This window comes from Patagioenas fasciata, chromosome Z (assembly GCF_037038585.1).
Source record: "Patagioenas fasciata isolate bPatFas1 chromosome Z, bPatFas1.hap1, whole genome shotgun sequence".
Taxonomy (NCBI): domain Eukaryota; kingdom Metazoa; phylum Chordata; class Aves; order Columbiformes; family Columbidae; genus Patagioenas; species Patagioenas fasciata.
The window spans coordinates 74,928,594-74,947,918 of NC_092560.1; the positions used below are offsets into that span (position 1 = coordinate 74,928,594).

Below are 19,325 nucleotides of genomic sequence, written 5' to 3' on the forward strand. Positions count from 1 at the left end.
GCCCGAGCGTTGCCGAGCAGAACCCGAGAGTTCCCGAGCGATACCCGAGCACTCCCGAGCGAACCCCGAGCGCTAGCGAGCCCTGCCCAAGCTGTGCCCGAGAGTTCCCGAGCGATTCTCGAGAATTGCCGAACGATCCCCGAGCGCTGCCGAATGACGGCCGAGAGTTGTCGAGGGAGCGCCGAGCGCTGCCGAACGTGCGCCGAGCGTTGCCGAGCGACACCCGAGAGTTGCCGAGCGACTCCCGAAAGTTGCCGAGCGAGGCCTGCAACCCTGCCGAGCAGGTCCGGAGAGCCGGGGAGCGGCTGAGAGGAACCGGGGCCCTGTGGCGCGGGGCGACGAGTGGGGCCTGTGCGGGGCGGTGAGTGGGGCCGGGGCGGCTTGGGGCGGGGAATGCGTGGACTTGCGGTCCTGTGTCCCCGGCCCTTCTGGTGAGCGTTTACTTCTGTGTGTTTGCGGCCGGGGCCTCCGCTGGCCTCTCGGGTTATGGGCGGCAAGACGGTCCCTCACCCCTCGGGGTATATCCTGACCCCCCCCACGGCTGTGTGGGCTGAGTGAGGTGCGAGGGCGTTTGTATATGTATGGCCAGGGATGTGTGTGTGTGCAAGGCCAGGGCTGTCCCTGACCCACATATATGTGTGCTGTATCCAGAGCCAGGTCTTTGCCTGACCCCAACCCGTGTGTGTGCAAGGCCAGGGCTGTCCCTGGCCCCATACATGTCTGTGTCCAGAGCCAGGTCTCTCACTGACCTCCCCATGTGTGTGTGCCCTGCTGCTGCCATTCCCCCCCTGTTACATCACACAGCCCTCTCTCCATGCTTGCTGTTTGGTGCTTTTTTTGACAGGTTGTGCAGCCGGGCTGTCCAAGCCATGATTGAAGTGTTGGCCAAGCTGGGCCGTGGGCCTGTCTTTCTGGCAGGGGAGGTGCTAGAGTGCATGATCACTTTCACCAACCCATTGTCTGCCTCCTCTACCTCCGCCAGCAGGTATGGCAGCCCGCACTGGTGGGCTCTTCTGTTCATAAAGCCTCACATCGGCAGAGCAGCCTGGGTTCCTTCAGAGGGAGCAGCCCTCCCTCCCTCCTCAGCGGCTAGGTGAAGTCATGGCTGGGATGTGGGGCAATGGTGCCAGCTCAGACACTGGTGACTTCCCTGTCCAGAGTGCTCCCTTAAGGGTGCTTTGTGCCATCATTGTTTCAGGGCTGAAGCTGAGGTAATTATTCTGGTTGTCTACCCTCAAGAAAGAAGCTAGTAAAAAAGTATGCAGTTAAAGGTGCTCTTAACTGTCTCTCAGGTGAGCCCTCAGTGACAGGATTGCTGGCAGAAAGTAAAGCCAAAGTGGGTGTCAAAGTGGGATGTCTAGTTACACCAGGGTGGCAGTCTCACAGGATAACATCCAGACATCCCTATTTCCTGCATTTATGGAAGGAGCTCTCTCTGTCCAGTGGTGTGCAGTGTGATTCTTGCCTCCAAAACTGGCAGGCAAAGGGGCCAGCACTCCCTAGAGCCAGAAGGAGGCAGCCTTCTCTGGCAGCATTTTCTGTGGCCCAGCCTTTGAGCACTGCCTCTCCCCTTATCGCAAGTGTGTCCAAACAGGTGTTGAGGAAACGTGAGAAGATGGGAACTTCCTATATTGGCTCACAGTGGGTGACTCCACATCATAAGTTGTCAGCCAAAGCTTCCATCTCCGCTGAGTGTGTGGCATTGTGTGATTCTCTAGAGGATGCAGAGTGCTTCCTCATCTTGAGCCCTTCCTGGGACGTGTCCATTTCCAGCCCTATCAGGTTCAGCGTCTTTTCATCACCAGTATGCATTCCACACGTGATTGTTTTGGTGAACCCACTTCCAGTGCCTGCAGTCTCAGCAGCAGCAAAGCAGTCTCTTGGTATTACCACCGTAGGGCTTCTTTGTTTGTTGCCTTCCTTAACTTTCATCTTTTCTTCCTGGTTCCACTTTCTGCTGAATTCAGCTTTCAAATTCAGCTATGCGTAAGCATCTACCTTTTTTTCTTTTTTTACTCTATCAGAGTAAAGTCTTGTGTGGTGACAATGCTGTTTTTCCCAGTTCTGAAATGTGTGGGGCTGCAAAGGAGCAGTTTTTGGAGGTTCACAACACAGCTACAGGAGCTTTATTTGGGAACTTCAGGCATGTTGTGGTCCGTAGATAACTGCCCCTTGAAAAAAGGAAAACTTTTTAAAATAAAAAAGCAGGTGACCAAACTGACAAGACCTGGCCAAGTAGTATGAGTGGCAACAACAAGTAGATCAACTGTTTGGAAACTGAAGCTGTGAGTTGGCATAAAGGCAGGAGCCAGATCAAAGCACAGTCATTGCAAAGGCAGATAGACCTGTCAGGAACTAGAAGCTTTTGGGGGCAGCAAAAGCTGCAGTGCAGGTGGAGGAACTGAGAGGTGCACATTTCCAGCACAGGGACAGAACTGAAGGAGAGTAAGTAAATGACAGAAAGTGAATTTGATTGTGGTGTACAAAGCGTACAAGAAACTAAATTCTTCTGCCCAAAGGCTTAAGCTTATGGGCTCCAGGAGTTGTAGAGAGAAGTGAGAGAGAAGGGAAGTGACCTCAGCACCAGTGCAGGATCCTTCTGCGCCCTGCCAGCTGGACAAGCCAGGTCTGCTGGTAGGATGTCGGTAGGATGTCACTTGCAAATTTTGTTTGGGCATCTGGTTAAAAAAAAAAAAGACAATCCAGTGGCATATTATTGGGCAATACTGAAAATAAAAAAGAAAAAAATATAATGTTTGAAGATACTATAATCCTGCTAAGCTTATATGAAATTAGAAAACGTCTCTGAAGCAAGACCATTTCTCTGTTTTCATATAGCGCATTCCTTACAACAGAGGACCTTACAGCAGCCCTTATGGAAAAGCCATGCTGGTACTTTTGAAGATAGAGAATTATTATTCTGGTGTTAGATTTAATTGAGTAGAGTAACCAGCACGTGTTTGGGTAAAGGCAGCCAACGTGTACAAAAGATCAAATAGCGTGCTATTAGTCAGCTGAAATAAACGCAGCACGCCTTTTTCTCTGGTTCATGTAGACGTCTAACTGCTCTGATGTGTCACATCAATAGATACCTGTGTGCCACAAAAAATCCCTCTTACCTCTTAGAACTCTGGTGTCAGTTGCTTACTAATCAGACCATGATGTTAGAAAACACCAGAGGAAATGTACACTGGCTAAATTAATGAAGCTGCTATTGAAACAAAAAAGTAGATGAGGGCTTTGGTAACTGAAAGGTGATGAAGTGGAGAGGCCTTAGAGTTGTGCTCTGCATGTCACTTTTGGTTTGGGGTTTAGCTTTTTGTGGCAAAATGTCCTCTGCCACGCCTGCTCCATGTGTGACAATGAGAGGTGTCGTCTCAGGAGTGCAGTCTGGCCAGTCCCAAACCATGCGTGAGGAGAAATGTGACCAAGGAAATAAGACTCTGGATTGGATCTCAGGATACTGGACCTCAGCGTGTTTACTGGAAGATCCCTGCGGGGTTCTGCACAGGCAGAAGGGGTGGCTGCTGACCTGTGCTGCTTTGCTGTCTCCTGCCACACGTGTACAGTGGGCTTCTCAGGACAGGGGTGTTTTCTTGCTTTATGTCCGTGCTGTGCCCAAGGTGTTGTGGCTCAGACTGCAAATATTGCGGCTAAACAAGAGCACACAGGTCACAGAGCCAGGCCTTGGGTGAACTGCTGTCAGCAGTCGTTTGAAAGTGGCTTCAGGTCAGCACCCCAGCTTGAGCTTGCTCTGAAGGTTTGCTCGAAGGGTGCGGCTTTGAGAGTGGCTTCAGTGACAGTGAAGCAAAGCCCTTCTTCCTTCTAGACAAGCAGTCCCACATGGAGCAGAGCAGCAAGAGCTGCTCTTCTCCCAGTTTGTAGTTGGTGTGGTCCAGGTTTAAAGCATAGACATGAGTGTTGCCCTTCTTTGCCCTCAGTGAGATGCTGGCATGGGCCAGCGCCCAGATCCACTGCCAGTTCCACACCAGCGAGAACCGGGTAGCCCTCCCTCCTTCTGATGGCATCAAGCACGATGTGCAAGCAGAGAACGAGACAGTCTTCGTCCCCAATAGAGGTGAGTGCCAGCCTGGGTAGGGGTAGTAGGAGCACAGCAAGCAGGAATCAGTCAGAATACAACGTATGTCTTGAGGGCAGCACACACAGAAATGAGCAGGGGTTGTGTTGCTTTCTTCATGTTATTCCTGGTTGATGACTGCTGCAGAACCGTGTTAATACTGGGATCAAAGTGGCACTAGCTTGAAGCAAAACGTGAGGGTTTTCTGTCTAGATTCTCTGGGAATGCCTTATGATCTGATGAGGCCATGTGATGTGTTTTCCTTTGCCCTCTCCCCCCTGTTCCTCCCTGTGAGGCTAAGGCCTGGCTGGCCTAGGCAAGATCCAAGACTGGGCAGCATTCACGTGGTTCTTCTTCTCTTCCAGGAGAACGGGGTCAGTGTATCCTGTCCACCCCACCAAAAATTCTCTTCTGTGACTTGCGACTGGATCCCGGGGAGTCAAAGTCATGTGAGTCCTGTCTTCTCTTCCCCCGCTCAGAGAGCTCACTTCTGGGAAGCCTTGCTCTCAAGCTGGCTTTGCAGACCTGAGTGGTGCTACAGGGAGACCCAGGTGCTTGTGGAAGGCAAGGTGCTTTGGTGGGAGCATGAGTGCTAAGGAACTGCTGCATTGTCCAGAGTCTGTTCCTCAGCCTGTGAGGGCTGTGCACTGCAGCGTGGCACTCAGTCCTCCCCCTGACCAATGTCCTTTGCCACAGGTCCATTGTGTAGCTGTGAGGCGTAAAATGTTTTGAAACATCCATCTGCAGCTGAAGGAATGGTTACACACACCTGAGTTTCACTGTGTTTATTTCTTCAACCACACTGCAGTATTCTTGGGATTTGGGCTGGCATCCTCTGAAGGTCTGTGCTTCCTCTTCAGGTTGTGGCTGTCCCAGAGATCCCAGAGTCTTCTCCCTGTTCTAGTGTTCCTGCTGTAATAGAGAACACTTCTCATCTTCTCTGCTCAAACCTCTCCATGTCCCCAAAGGCCTCAAGTGGTATCCTTCCAGTGGTTCCCCTTTAAGCTCTTCTTCATCACTACTTTACCTTTTGCTGTTGAGAAAAATTTTCATCCTTTTCACAAGGCATTTGCAGCAACTCATTTTCCTTATTCCAGGCAACTTCTTCTATTGGGGACTTCTGCTGGAGTAGGTAGCTGTGAAAATACAAGTATGTGCTCTTGTCTCTCGGTTAGTGGCTGTGTGCCCCAACCTGTCAGTTCTTTTTGGATCACCTTTGCATTCCAGCGGCCCATCGTCCTGCAGCAGCATCATGTCAGCTGTTGCAAGCTGCACACGGACAGCTTCCTTGGGTTGTTCTAGGGATCTTCTGGGAATGGTTCGTGGAAACTTCTCAAGTAACACAGCAAAGGGAGCAGAGAGGCAGTGCCTGTGTTGGAGTGGAGTCTACTGGAGCATTGAGCTCTGGGGAGGTGAGAGCAGAGCTGCGAGTGAGACCAAGGAGCCATGGGATGTGATGTGCTGGTTTTGAAGCTGGGATCTCCTGCTTTTCTGGACTTGGAGGGAAAGTCAGACCAACCTGGCTTGGCTAGGTGTTTAGCAGCATGGGGCTGTGCTGTCTGGGGCTATGTCTCCTAAAGGTCCTGATGGGACAAGAGGAAATGCCTGGAGAAAAGGAAGCTGAAAGGAGACCTCCTCACTCCCTACACCTGCCTGAATGGAGGTTGTAACGTGGAGGCTGTTTGTCTCTTCTCCCAAGTGAAAAGTGACAAGATGTGAAGAAATGGCCTCAAGTTGCACCAGGGGAGGTTTAGGCTGGATATTAGGAGAAATTTTTTCACAGAAAAGGTTGTCGGGCATTGGAACAGGCTGCCCAGGGAAGTGGTTGAATCACTGTCCCTGGAGGTATTTAAAAGACACGTAGATGAGGTTCTTAGGGACATGGTTTAGTGCCAGAGTTAGGTTAATGGTTGGACTCGATCTTGAGGGTGTCTTCCAACCAAAGTGATTCTATTTGAGCATGTTTAGTTACTTGCTTAACTGTTCTATATGTGAGTGAAAGGAGCTGGCCCTGCCACATCGGAGCCAAGGTCCTTGTGCTTTCTGAAAGTGACCGTGCCAGAGATGAGGAGGAGGTATAAGTCTCAGCTCACCTGGATTCTCCTGCACTCCTCACTGCTGGCAGGTGTGGGGCTGGAACATCCATTCTCAGGGGGCAGGGGGAATTCCCTTTTCCTGGTGCATCCCCAACCGGCTCAACAGTCTCTGGGAGAGCAGATCAGTGACAAGAACCCAACCTCCAGGTGGCTGGGATGGATTGAGAGGATTTCCTTGTCCTCTGGCTTTGCAGGCAGAAGTTCAGCCCCCAGCTAAGCTAGCAATAGTGTGTCATTCCCAGGGATGTTTGCTCTGTGTGTCCACTCTGACACTGGGTGACACTGACACAAGCAACCTGCATCTATCTGTCTTGCACTTGGATGCACCTCCATAGGAAGAACATAAGCTCTTCTGTGCTTTGAGGTCCCTTGGTTTTATGTCACGTCCTTTTCCTTTTGTTGTGAGATACACATGTCCATAGCATGTGTCATGTGCAATGCTGCTGTGTCTGGCACTGGGCTTTTTAGCACCAAAAGCCCAGTGTCACAGCCACTACTCTGCTGGGCAGTTCACACTGATACCATTGGCCTGGAGTGCTGCTCCTCTCACACAAGGCTGCAGCTGGCACTCTTGCAGATCATTCCTGGGGGCTCCTGCCAGCTCCGTGGAGGCAGAGTTAAGGCTGTGTGGGTGTGTATCCTAATTCTTCATTTCCTGTTTTTCAGAAGTTTTGAGTTTTGCTGCACAGTTTGGAAAGTTTTAAAAAAAAATATCTTAATTTTGCTTCAGCAAAGTAGTATGTTATTAAGCCGTAGCCGGAGCTGGCACATATAGCTGAGGTTGTGTGAGGCTGTCTCTTGATAAAAGGCCTTGTTTTCAGTTGCCAACCAGCTCATTCCCAGATATCTTCCCCTTGTTGTGGTGCCTATACGCTGAAGTTGACTCACCCTCCCATCCCTTTGACACACTGCCAAGACTGAGCTCTTTAAATTTGTCACCATAGAACATTTTCTCAAGCCCTCAAGTCATTTATGTGGCTGTTTCTCTCTCCTCTCCGGTTTTGTAATACTTTTAAATATTCGGTAGATCACAGGGAGGGAAGGAAATGGAAGCAGCCTGAACACGAGCCGGGAGCCCAGCCAGAGGGTACAGCGGGTGGCTAAGAAAGACATCCATAGTGCCAGGAATGTGCCTCCTCCTGGGATATGCACGGAAGCTGGGACTTCCCGAGTCTCGGCATTCCTGTGCCAGGTAGCAAACCACCCATCCTCCCCAGACAGTGATGGTGTCTGCTCAGATTATCCTCACTGAGCATGAAGGTCTCTGTGAGCACTATTGTTAAACCTGGTACAGGGGGTTAGAGCAGTCTGCTTCCTTCCTTGGAAAAAGCCAATTTTCCTCCCTGTCAGGACAGTCCTCAGCTTTATCTGCACACAATCCAGCAGAACAGTCTTGTGTTTTAAGGTGTAACAGCCTGTGAACGCTACATACTAGCATGTTTTTTTTTTCTTCCTGCCAGTTCTGTGATTTTAAATCTACAAGTTATATTTAAAATGTAACCCTAGCTTTTAATCTAAGCCTCAATGTTTAGGATGTGCCAGACATGGGGAAGGATCTGTGGTTTCACAGCAGGATGCTGCCCTTCCTCTGGCAGGGTGTATCTGCGTCACGGTGGGCAAGCCAGAGAGGTGGAGACTTTCCACAGTTTGCTGTTTGCGCCTTTCTTATAATACAGCATGCGGTTTGGGAAGGCTGCAGAAGTGTTCACACTGCGTCGAGAAGCGTTGGGGTTTGTGTGGTGGCCAAGGGGCTTAGAGAGGGCTGAATGTGGTGTAAAACCAAGCCCTGGCATCTCAGAGGTCTCGGAGTCAGAGGCATTGTGGTCTAAGTCATCAGTCTGTCAAGGGAGATACGCCACAGGTTGTTGTGAAGGTTTCTGAAGTGTTTTCTGGCCATTTAGACATGGTGCTTCAGAGGAAAACACAGGAAGAAACTAATTTTTGTTGCTGAGTTTGGGGTTTGTGTAAAGTGAATATCAAAAGAGGCATGAGGTATTGATCAGTACCTCTGCCACGTGGGTCAGAGCCCTGAGGAAACCACAGCATGTGACTACTTTGTGAAAGCGGTGTCCCAAGGAAGTGCGCAGAGGCAAATTCAGGTTGAACTCGTGATGAGTAAGTTTAGCTCTCATATGTTTGTGTTCCTGGATTTTACATCTTTCACATTCTTTCGTGGCAAAGCTTGTGTGTGTGGTTGTATGTTCTGGAAGCAATGTCTGGATGACGGTGCCTGTGATGTGAGAAGGAGTGCGCTGGTGCAGGGAGGCTGGGGATGTTGCTTGGCCTGCTGTGCTAAAGAGGGTACAGCAGAAAGCACTTGGCACTGTCCCTGGCTCAGCTCTGCTGCTGGTCCTAACCCTCGGAGCAGGGAGCCTGTGAGTGACAGCTCCAGGAGCTTCCTTTTGCCTTCGGAATGTGATCTTTTCTGCACTCCTTGCAGATTCGTACTGTGAAACACTGCCCATAGATGGCCCTCCCTCTTTCCGGGGCCAGTCGGTGAAGTACGTGTACAAGCTGACCATCGGCTGCCAGCGTGTCAACTCTCCCATCAAACTCCTGCGCGTTCCTTTCCGTGTCCTGGTGCTGCATGGTAAGGCCACGTGCTGCCCTCCCTGCAGACACCAGCCTGGCTGAACCCTGCCTTGCTGACGCTCTTGCCCTCTCCCCAGGGCTCAAGGATTACCAGTTCCCACAGGATGAGGTTGTTGCACCTTCAAACCCTTTCCTGGAGGAAGAGGAGGGCTTGAAGAAAGACTCTCGCCTGGCCGACCTGGCGACAGAATTGCTCATGGTGGCCACCTCCCGACGCAGTCTGCGTATGTCATATCCCCTGCCTGAACATACTGTCCTAACCTGGGTGTGAAGCACAAACAGCTCAGGGCTCGCTGCAAAAATCTCTCCCTGGCAAAGCAAAGCTCTGACCGAGGCTGTGGAGCAGGTCCATCAGGATGCACTTGGGTCAGAGTTTCCCATGGGCTCCACCCTGCTGGTCTCAGGCTCTTCCTCATTCAGCCAGAGAGACCTTCTCCCAAGCATATCACCATCAGCACATGGTTTGCTCTTGCTCCCTGCAGGCATTTCCCAAGGGGAATACCACCCCCAGGGACTGCCCTTCGCACCCCAGCAGCAGGCGTGGGGTCTTGTCTGCTGGGCTCTGTGCTTAACTCAGGGTATGGTATGGAGCAGAGCCTCAACCTGCCACATCGCTTTACCCCCTCCTCTTCTTGCTCCACAGACCTGTATAATATCAGCAACACTCGTGGGAAGGTGGGGACGTTCTGCATCTTTAAGACGGTGTATAAGATCGGAGAGGATGTCATTGGGACCTTTAACTTCTCGGAAGGAGACATCCCATGTCTGCAAGTCAGTGCTGGCTTTGGGCATCACAGTGGAGAGAGGTTTCAAGTGGGGGAGTCGGAAATGGGATTGAGGTGGCACTGGGCTGCTGTGGGGTTTCTAATGGGACCCATTTAAGGTCCCCTTGGGGTGTGAGATGGGAAAGGACTCCGGTTCTGAGCTCGTTTAGAAAATGAAGGCCCTGGAGCTTTCAGCCAGGGCTGTGTGAGTGTGTGAGATAAACACCTTGCCAATCGTCCTGCAGTTCTCAGTGAGCCTGCAGACAGAGGAGAGCATCCAGGAGGAGTTCCAGCGCCGGCGGGGACAGCCTGTCTCCTTCAGCACGCACGCCCGCCATCAGGAGGCCTGCCTGCACACCGCCCAGAGCAGCTTCAGCCTGCCCATCCCGCTCAGCTCGACCCCGGGATTCACCACCAACATAGGTTAGTGGCCACCACGGAAGGGACCTACCCCTCCTTGTTTCCTCCTGCAATGTCCCCAGCCCTGCCCTTGCTCAAAGCTGTGTCCTGTTGCAGGGAGCTTGTCCCTTGCCAGGACAGACAGTGCTGAGACAGCTGCTGTCCCTGTCCCTTGTGGGACAGGGCTGCTGACCCCTCTCTTGCCCACAGTGTCCCTGAAGTGGAGGCTGCACTTTGAGTTTGTGACCTCTGGGGAGTCCTCAAGGACTTGCTTGGTTCGTGGGAGCCAGTCAGAGGCCATCACCTGGGCTGGGGTGGAGCAGATTGGAGTGGACACTTTCAGCTGGGACTTGCCCATCAAAGTCCTTCCCACCAACCCCATCCTGGCCTCCTACGTATCTCAGTTCTCCAGCACTAACTCCATCACCATCTGACGTGGGGAGAGGTGGTAGGGTCCTGTGATGCTGCAGGTGAGCATCGCTGGCAGGAATGGCAGCAGGACTGTCACTGGCATGCTGCATGCCTGCTCCCTGATGTCCCCTTGGATTCATCTGCGATGGCCAGGTGGGCACCAGGTGAGTCTGACCCACCTGCGGGTGGAGGATCACTGCACTTGCTGTAGTGTCTTGTGCTGCAGCCCTTGGCTGGGACCTGGCCCCTTCCTGCCTCAGTGAAGGTGTGGGTCCCAGCACTCACAGAAGCAAATCTGCCACATGAGAAATGGCCCAACATGCCTTCACTCCATGAAGGGCTTCTAGGAAGGAAGGGCCCAGCCCAGGGAAAGGATGGAGGAGTTCTTCTATTGAAGCCCCATATTAGCCTTGAGTGAAGACTGTGCCCTCTGAGACCCCACAAGCAGAGGTGAGGCACGCTGGCCACCTGGGCCAGCAGGAAGCCAGCTCTCCTGCCCTGGCACACGTCCTGCCCCTTGTGAGGGGTGCCTCATGTCCACAGCTGGGCACACCAGTTCCCCTCGCCTAGGGCAGGCAGGTCCTGGCAGACCCACCCTGCGCTGCCAGCACGTGCTGGTGTCCTGGATGTCACCACATTGATGTGGCAACACAATTGTGATGATCCAAACTGAGAAGCACCAAGCACCTCATCTGTTTTGTGGCTGTGCTCCTGGGTGTGAAGGCATCCTGTTGGTCTTGGAATCCTTGGGGAGCTGGGGTGAATGCATGCCGTACATTCAAGAGCTGGGGTTGAGATCTCATTGCTAAACAGCTAGCTCTCCATTTCTACCAAACCTTTCAAAGAGTTTTCCTCTTTGCATGGAAATCTAATAAACATCTGAACGTGAAAAATTCAGTCTTCTGAGAGCCTTATTCCTAGAGGTGGACACAGCCCATACTCCCCAACAATCACAGCCTGGAGACTTGCTCTTTGTTTAATATCTTTATTGCAAGAACAGAAACATCTACACGAGGCTCAGCACAACACAGACATGGCACCAGCTGGGACAGGCTGCCAGGGTGGCCGGCTCCACCCTGGCACACACAGATTGCTTCAGCTCCTTGAACCCAAACAGGGCACCCAGCTCCCCTCCTCACTCCCCTGCAGCTGGGATGGAGCCTTCCCTGGGGACACCTGCCAGTAGTTCCCCTCACTCTGCGCCTTCCTGGGCTGGCTCTGTTGTAGTGTTGCCCAGGGCTGGTCTGCAATGCCGGGGATCCCCTCCAGCCCTGGGAGCTGTGGGAGCAGGGGCAATAGTGGTTCCAGAGGTTGGTTGTGCCCCTCGCACTCCGAGGCAGAGAAGGGGCTGGCCAGGGTGTGCAGGTCCTGAATGAAGGGCCATGGAGCTCCCCAGTGAGCTCCCAACAGCTGCTGTGGAGGGGGACGGGGATCTCTGAGAGAGGAGGGAGCCGCTTAGCTTGAGGGTGGGTGTGGGAGTTACAAGACGGTCGTGAAACACTTGCACAGGTTGCCTAGAGAGGTGGTCAATGCCCCATTCCTGGAGACATCCAAGGCCAGGCTGGATGGGTCTGAGCAGCCTGGTCTAGTTGAAGATGTCCCTGCTCATGGCGTGGGGGTTGGACTAGATAGCCTTTGAAGGTCTCTTCCAACTCACACTATTCTATGATTCTATGATTTTAAGACTGCCGCAATGCAGGCTAATTTGGTCTTGTACCCCTTTGTTTAGTAGCTGGAGGTTTCCTGCCCACCTGGGAGGAGATCCCACAGGATCCACCTTCCCGTAGTACTCAGAGCATCTCACAGGGAGGGGGCCCAGGTTTGGTTCAGGAAGCTGAAGCCAGAAGCAAAGCCGTATCATAGCAGCGCTAGGCTGTAAATGTTAACTCAGTACCATGGTGTGTAGATAGTGGTTTCCTTCGAAGGTGGCAGCAGTGTCATCTCTACAGGATGGGGCAGGTCTGGAGCATGCAGGAGGTGTGCTCTGGAGGAGGGAGGATGATGCTGGGGGACACAGGGTGCTGCCAAACCTCTATCTGCTCAGCCCAGCACCCAGCACCTTGTTCAGCGGCTCGGGGGTGCCAGCTGAGCCCCACTCGTGCTCCACGCTCTTCACGCAGGGCAGACTGGGGTTGGCCTTCTGCACCACCGAGATCTGGCAGGTCTGTGAGTCGTAGTGAGCCTCACACCAGTCGGGGAAGTCAATGGGGTGCTGGGTGCTGCAGGAGAAAGCATGGTGCCATCAGCCCCACCTGGGGCAAGCCAGAGGGCTGCTGGCAGGGCCAGGTGGCTTCCCCTGCTGCCAGCAGCCCTGGCCAGGGTGTCTCTCAGGTCAGCTTGGGCAAGCTGGACTGCAGCTCCTGTCATCTTGAGACACTCCTGGCCCCGCTTTTGTCTCCCTGACTCACCCCACCATCTTCAACACTCCAGTGGGCTTCTGCCCACCTCTACCCCTTGTCCCCCAGGGCCTAGTGCCCTTTAGCACCCAGGGCTCTTACATTTGCTTGGCTGCGTTTGCAGCCACCAGACCCATACGATGTCCCCACTGTGAGTGCAGAGGTGCCATGGCAGGGCAGCACCGCCAGCTGTAGCCCACCCACAGTGCCCTTCAGCCCCTCACTCACGTCTCACAGCAGCCCACGCCGATGGGATGCAGGCAGGTGCAGAGCAGGCAGTTGGTGCTCAGCCACGACTCTCCAAGGGAGAACTGCTTCCCCTCGTACTCGCAGGGAGCTGCAAAGGAAACAGCAGTGATGAGCACTCATGGGGTCTGTGCCAGGCATATGGGAGCCTCCTTGGCACCCTGGTGCCCTGAAAGAGGGAGTGGAGGGCAATGTCACAACCTTCTATCCCTTCCATGGTACAGGAGGTAGAATCATAGAATCGTTTTGGTTGGAAAAGACCTTTAAGATCATCAAGTCCAACCATTAAACCAACACTGTCGCTAAACCATGTCCCTGAGAACCACATCTATGCATCTTTTAAACACCTCCAGGGATGGTGATCGAACTGCTTCTCTGGGTAGCCTGTTCCAGTACCTGACAAGGTACTTGGTAGCCTCTCACAACCCTGCAGGTATGGGACGCTCAGACGTCTGCCAAGGGCAATGTTCCCATCCATCCTCTCCTGGTCATGCCCTGCAGTTCTCCCCAAGGCCCTGGAAGCTTGGGGCAGGGACAAGTGGTTCTTTCTTCCCAGAAGAGGGCATATCCAGCACCCCTTGGGCTTTGAGCATCTCTGCAGCCCTGGCAGAAGGCAGCAGAGGAAAGACGGGCAGCCCTCTTCCCTTTGCTGCTAGTCCTGCACTCTTGGCCGCAGACAGGCCCCTGCCAGGAGCTCTTCATGGCCCAGCAAGCTGTTTCTCAGCCAGAGCCCTGGGGAGCTGTTCTGTGGTTTATAGACTGCTCCTTCCACTCATCACTGGCCCACAATCACGCTCCTGCACTCAGCACAGTCCCTTTTGTGCTTCACAGGCATGCAAGGCAGAGCTTTGCCACCCCTGGGAAAGCTGAGGTCTCCTCTTCCCATCTGTGTTGTATCATCTCACCTCCCTGCTTACCTTTTGCTTGGAAGTAGCATTTGGCCTGGGAGCCTGGCAGCTGCAGGAGGAGGGAGAGCAGCAGGCAAAGGCTGCCCCAGGCACATCCCATCTTCTGCGATCGCATGGCCATGGTCGGCATTGAGCTGGTCTTCTTCACCGTCCTGCCGAGGTTGCCTTGCTTCTCTATTGCCTTTGCTCCTTTCCCTTCTCTCTCTCTCTTTCTCTCTCTCTCTCTCTCTGCCTTTTTAATGCTCTTCCCCTGATCCCAACAAGAGATATTTATAAAGTTCAGCTTTACGACCCTGGCCACCAGCTGTGCCCCACTGGAAAAGTTGTAAAACTCATTTCCTGATTTGAAAGGCATGAAAACAAGAGGTAGGATCAAGATTTTTAACAAGCTGTGAAAAGCTGATTCATGCCCTCCAGAAATGTCTCCAGTTGGAAGCCCCTGTGGGTGTGAGGCTCTGCAGTGAGGGGAGATCCAAGGGACCCCAGTGGAGTTGCCCTCGGCAGGCTAGTGAGCACACAAGTGGTGAGTGTGGGGAACCCCTGGACTCCAACCAGGAGAGCTTCAGGCTTCTCTCTGGTCACACTGAGCCATCTCTGATCCCTCATTGCAGTCAAGGTCTCAGGAGCATCCCCTTGCACAGGGACCAGTGTGGCACAGACATGCATTTAACAACAAGTGCGGGATGCAATGGCAGCATCCTCAATGAGAATGGAGATGCTCACACCCAGCTCTCGGGTACCACAGTGCAGCAGTTTCGCCTCAGCCTGTGCTGTAGCCATGCCAGGCTTGTGGGCACACACGGGCTTGGGGTGACAGCAGGTTTTTCTGGCTAAGAGTGGGCAGTACAGCGATTGTCATTGATGCACAGGGGGTGAGGAAAGCTCCGTGTGGGGCACGACCTGCGGTTCATCTGAGCAGCACCCATGAAAACAGAGCTGAGCCTGTGTACGTGCAGCACCCAATCAACGCCCCTTTCAGAGCCTGGAGATCAGTCCCCGCAGATACAGGGAACAGGAGGGCTGAAATCAGGAAGCCAACGTGCATTTGGGCAACAAGTTGCCTGAGAGGGAAACGAAGGGCTTGGCTGGCAGTAAGCCATGATGGGAGGATGTCACACAACCTGGGGACATGCCCGCGGTGCACACAGACCCTTGCCCAGAGGGGCTGCCTCTGTGTTGAAGTGATAAGGCTATTATCAACCTGCAGAGCGAGGGGATGGGTAAGATGGAGGAGGTCAGAGGCCTGGGAGCCACACAGCCCTGGGGAGCTGCAAGCAAAGGGCTGAATTGCCAAGAGAAATTTGCAGCCCTTGTCAGAGGAGCTGCCAGCAGCAGGAAACAGGGCTCCAGGGATGGTCCGGTGGTGGCTCAGCCAGGCAGCAGCGGTAGCGGTAATGGTAGCACACACGGGTCATCTGCCCTTGTGTTAAGCTCCGCACTTTCTGAGAGTGTGGGATAGGTTTACACCCTGACGCGTGAGGCTTAATATCCCTTCCAGAATTTGTGTTGGCCTCTGCTATAATAGCTGGATATTTTTGTTATCCCCATAAATGCCCAATCCCTCCTTGAATCCTGCTAAATTTTGGCCTGAGCATTTTCCTGTGGCAGACTAATTAAGCATGGAGCGAAAAAAAGAAAAAAAAAAGCTTCCTTTTATCCGCTTTGAGTTCGTCGCCTTCAGATTTGAAGCCATAGTCCCTTTGTGTTGCTGCTCCAGGACCCTTCGCCATCCCGTTGCATCCTTGTCCTTCAACTCGTGCTCTCATCTCCAAGAGAGCAGCCCCAGCCTTGCATTGCCTCTCACCCTGATATAATTACCCCAGCACTCTCACAGTACCATGGATGACGCTGTGCCACCCTGTGTAGGGTGGCTGGATGGGCTGGAAGGGTGGGATGGGCTGGAAAAGGCTGATAATAAATCAGAGAAGCTTGGGGCACCCATGAATAACCTGCTGACCACAGTGCTGTGAGCTGGGATGGTGAAGTGTATCAGTGACAAATGAAACTTGCCCTTTGGTGCAGAATTGTTACTATATAAGGAAGATAAAAGCATTCATCGTCAGAGCAGTAAATGAATATTCCTATTGTGTGTTTGGAAAAAGAAGTCTGGCACGCTAGCAACCACAATGAAATAATCCATCATCGTTTCATCACCAAGTACAGCAAATGTTAAACAAAAGCGGTGGGTTTCATTTGGAAGCCCGCATGATTTGGCCAGGCTTCTGGAAGTATGCAAAAAATCTGGGGTGAGAGCATCTCTCAGCCGTGTGGAGGGGCACTGCCCCTGCTCTGCTGGGGACACAGGGAGGCATTCCTGGGATTTCTGTAGCTCGGCTGTTCCAGTTTCCCCAAGAGAGGGATAAGACTACTAGCCCACTCACAGCATTTAGGCATTTGATCAAAACAGTTCACTGGGTAAATGCAGAGGAAGAGGAAAGGGGGTCAGGACAACCCTCAGTGCATTGCAAAGGGACCCAAGTACCACAGCAACCTCTGCGCTGCAACTGTGCTTCAGGGGATGGTGCTGCTGGTCCCTGCAGCATTATGGTCCTGCTCTTCCCCCTCTTGGCTGCTCTTCTTCCCCTGTTTTGCATCCTCAGGCACCCACCTGGCCTCACCACACACTCTCATGGGGGTCCGGAGCATTTCTGCCTGGCTCATCCAGGAGGCAGCCTGTAGCTTGAAAAGCCACAGCTGGAGATGGAGTCAATGCTTGGGCACCCGCAGGATGCTGTGGCTGGAGGAGCTGACACCCTCTCCAGCTGGGCTGTGTTAGTGGGTGCATACCTGGGAGGCTTTGCCTCAGGGGTTGCAAGGGAGCATCCAGTTTCAGTGCTCACATCTCAGAGGGGCAACTGAGAGGCAGGGAAGAGGAATGGAGGGGTTGTAGGGGCTGGAAGAAGTGCCTTGCTCTAAGTTCAGTCACTTGGATTTATCAGGTGGAGGCCAACAGCAAGGATTGCATCCAGACATGACAATGAAGAGCAGTCACCACCCCTGAGCACCCCAGGACCCCACAGAAGGTCACATCTGAGTCTCAGCATCCCTATGGCAGGACGCAGCTGCTCCTGCTTGGACTGGCTCTCGGATTGTAGCTGTGCCCAAGAAGAGTTGGGTGCTGCACCCCATGGAGGGTACCCAGCAAAGGTTGGGTGCTCCCTCTGCAGAGCAGCTCTTCAGGCTCCCAGTGCCAGAGGATGGGACCCTGTGGATAGGCAAGGATGAGCTCCCAAGCTGGTGGGTGCTGGAATGGGGTGACAACAGCCCACCCCAGCCCCTCAGAGATGCAGGGGGTAATAAAGGATGCTGGACACGTTGCCATCAGCAGGTTCCAAGAGTGTTATAAAACCTGAATCTCCTGAGCCTTCAGCTGGGACTGCAGCTGCAGAGCAGGAAGCAAACAGGATCCCGGCTGGCATTGTGAGAGCAAACACCATAAATCCAAGGAAGTGCTACGATTGCTGTTTTAGGCACTGGGGAGCTTGGCTCCTGCTCCCCACAAGTGATTTATTTTCTCTCTAAACAGAAAAAAAAAAGAAAGAAAGAAAGAAAATACACTTAATCTGAACTTATCACTGGGCTGAGCTGCCTCAGCACTGCCCCAGGCCCTGGGGTGGCTGTGAGGTGTGGTCACATCTCCTCACTCAGAGCTTTGGTGATGCTGCAGGCAGGGTGCAGTCAGATGCCCGCTCTGAGCTATGTCCACTCACCTGAAAGCTCAGTGCTCACCGGAGCAGCTGGACCTCAGAAAGAGCTGAGCTGTGGGGTCAGAGAGAGCTGTGCAACCAGGAGCCGAGGAAGACGACAGGAGGTGACGAAGGACTACCCCGAGAATGACAGCTGGCTCGCTCTGGCCTTCCTCTTGCAGCTGGTAAACCAGCTGGGATAGCTCCTGGGGGCTGGAACTACAGATGGGATTAGAACTGACCCCACCAGGACTAAAGCATGAGGCTGCTGCTCCAGAAAGGGGACAAAGCAAAGGGAACATAATGAAAACCCTGATGTCACCTTATTCTGTAGGCTGGCTGCCTGCTGGATGGAGCTGGGTGTCACTGGAGGAGCATGGGCTGGGAGCTGTGCTGACATGCCCTGCATGTCCCATGGGTGTCCCTGGTCTCGGCACTCATACTCTGACCATCCCCACAGGGGATAGCCATTTCCACCCCACGGGCTGGGCACCGTGTTTTGCAGGGGCTCTGTGAGCCTAAGTTGGATGGTATCTATGAGTCCCCAGCCGTTGGATGGGGTCTGTCATGGGATAGGGTTCGTGGGTCCCCTGCTTTGGGATGGGATCTGCTGTGGGATGGTGTCCTTGGGTCCCCTGCTCATGGAACAAGCTCTACCCACCCCAGGCTGGGTCCATCCTCCCCACAGCTGGTGGCAGGCAGGGCTCCGTGGTCTGGGCAGCCCCACACCATGCCTCCCTTGGGCTCTCTTGCCCTCCCTCACCCAATCTCATCCTCCCTTGCTCACCTCCATGGTCCATCTCCATCATACTTCGGCACTCTCCCTAGCCCTCTATCACCACTGCGCCCACTCTGCGCCAGGCCAGGTTTTGGCACCAGGGGATTACCCACCCATACCTGCTGCATGCAGCCCTGGCAGGGTGCTGGCACCCACCCTGGCACCCCTGCACCACAGGTACCCGAGCACCCTGGGTGCGCTGCTGCCCATGGCTTTGCCCCAGCTCCACTCAAGGGAAACGTGCTGGGAGGACAAGGGGTGTTTAGGAAAACAGACCTTGGCACTTGCTGGCCATCCCGGGAAAATAAAAACATCCGGGCGGGCAGCCATGCAGCAAGTGCGAGAGGCCGGCACTCCATAAATCCCCTGGAGCAGGTGCTTTGTAGTCGGCACAAGGAAATGAGCACATTATTCAGCTCGGCTTAAACCCCAAAATGTTTCCTGTCCTGTGAGTCAGAAATAATCCTGGGAGATCATTCCTGGGCCATGCAGGAGCCACACCAGCCAAAAAAGTGCCATATGTCTGTTGGGCCTGGGGACCTGTTGGGGAGATCAGGGGTCTGGGCACCCCACGCTGGAAGAGAATTTGCCATTGCAGTGCCGTGTCACCAGCACTGACCCCACCATGTAACTGCTCCAGGATGGGCTGGGGAGTTGCTGGGGACTCCCAGATCTGTCCTGGGCACCACAGTACAATGGGATGCTGGGGAAGGGAGAGCCTCTGGAGACACTGGGTCTTTCTGGGTCCTGAACGGACCCCACAAGTCTCCTCTGGCCTCTCTCTGGGATCAAAAAGAGGGATCCCCGGCCCCAGCAGTAAACCTCCTGTGCAACTCACATCACGCTGCTGCATCATAGGCTGTTGGATGAGACCCATGGGACCACCCTGGGTTGCTGCCCTGCTTTGGGGACACCCTACAGGAAAAAGCCACAGATAGCCGGTAGGTTCATGGTAGAAGAGACCATCCGGG

The 19,325-nt window shown here is 53.6% G+C and overlaps 2 protein-coding genes across 2 annotated transcripts; one reads left to right on the forward strand and one right to left on the reverse strand.

Moving 5' to 3' along the window:
* Positions 1 to 27: 27 nt before the first annotated feature.
* Positions 28 to 11,233, forward strand: RGP1 (RGP1 homolog, RAB6A GEF complex partner 1). Its single transcript, XM_065861787.2, has 9 exons — positions 28 to 361; positions 845 to 985; positions 3,942 to 4,078; positions 4,444 to 4,527; positions 8,615 to 8,764; positions 8,844 to 8,990; positions 9,410 to 9,537; positions 9,776 to 9,953; positions 10,140 to 11,233. The coding sequence occupies exons 2-9, from the start codon at positions 870 to 872 to the stop codon at positions 10,361 to 10,363; spliced, it is 1,164 nt and encodes a 387-aa protein (XP_065717859.1). The 5' UTR covers positions 28 to 361; positions 845 to 869; the 3' UTR covers positions 10,364 to 11,233.
* A 127-nt stretch (positions 11,234 to 11,360) lies between these two features.
* On the reverse strand, positions 11,361 to 16,600 carry MSMP (microseminoprotein, prostate associated). The gene is made up of 3 exons (XM_065861698.2): positions 13,900 to 16,600; positions 12,965 to 13,073; positions 11,361 to 12,559 (listed from the first exon to the last, which is right to left on the reverse strand). Exons 1-3 carry the CDS (start codon positions 14,243 to 14,245, stop codon positions 12,373 to 12,375), a joined length of 642 nt encoding a protein of 213 aa, XP_065717770.2. The 5' UTR covers positions 14,246 to 16,600; the 3' UTR covers positions 11,361 to 12,372.
* Positions 16,601 to 19,325: the final 2,725 nt, after the last annotated feature.

Coding starts and splice junctions, on each gene's coding strand:
- RGP1 (XM_065861787.2), top strand. CDS start 870: ATGATTGAAGTGTTGGCCAAGCTGGGCCGTGGGCCTGTCTTTCTGGCA. Junction 8,991..9,409: donor CACCTCCCGACGCAGTCTGC/GTATGTCATATC, acceptor CTTGCTCCACAG/ACCTGTATAATATCAGCAAC. Junction 9,954..10,139: donor GGGATTCACCACCAACATAG/GTTAGTGGCCAC, acceptor TCTTGCCCACAG/TGTCCCTGAAGTGGAGGCTG.
- MSMP (XM_065861698.2), bottom strand. CDS start 14,245: ATGCCTTTCAAATCAGGAAATGAGTTTTACAACTTTTCCAGTGGGGCA. Junction 13,074..13,899: donor ATGCTACTTCCAAGCAAAAG/GTAAGCAGGGAG, acceptor TTTCCTTTGCAG/CTCCCTGCGAGTACGAGGGG. Junction 12,560..12,964: donor GGCGTGGGCTGCTGTGAGAC/GTGAGTGAGGGG, acceptor TTTCTCCTGCAG/CACCCAGCACCCCATTGACT.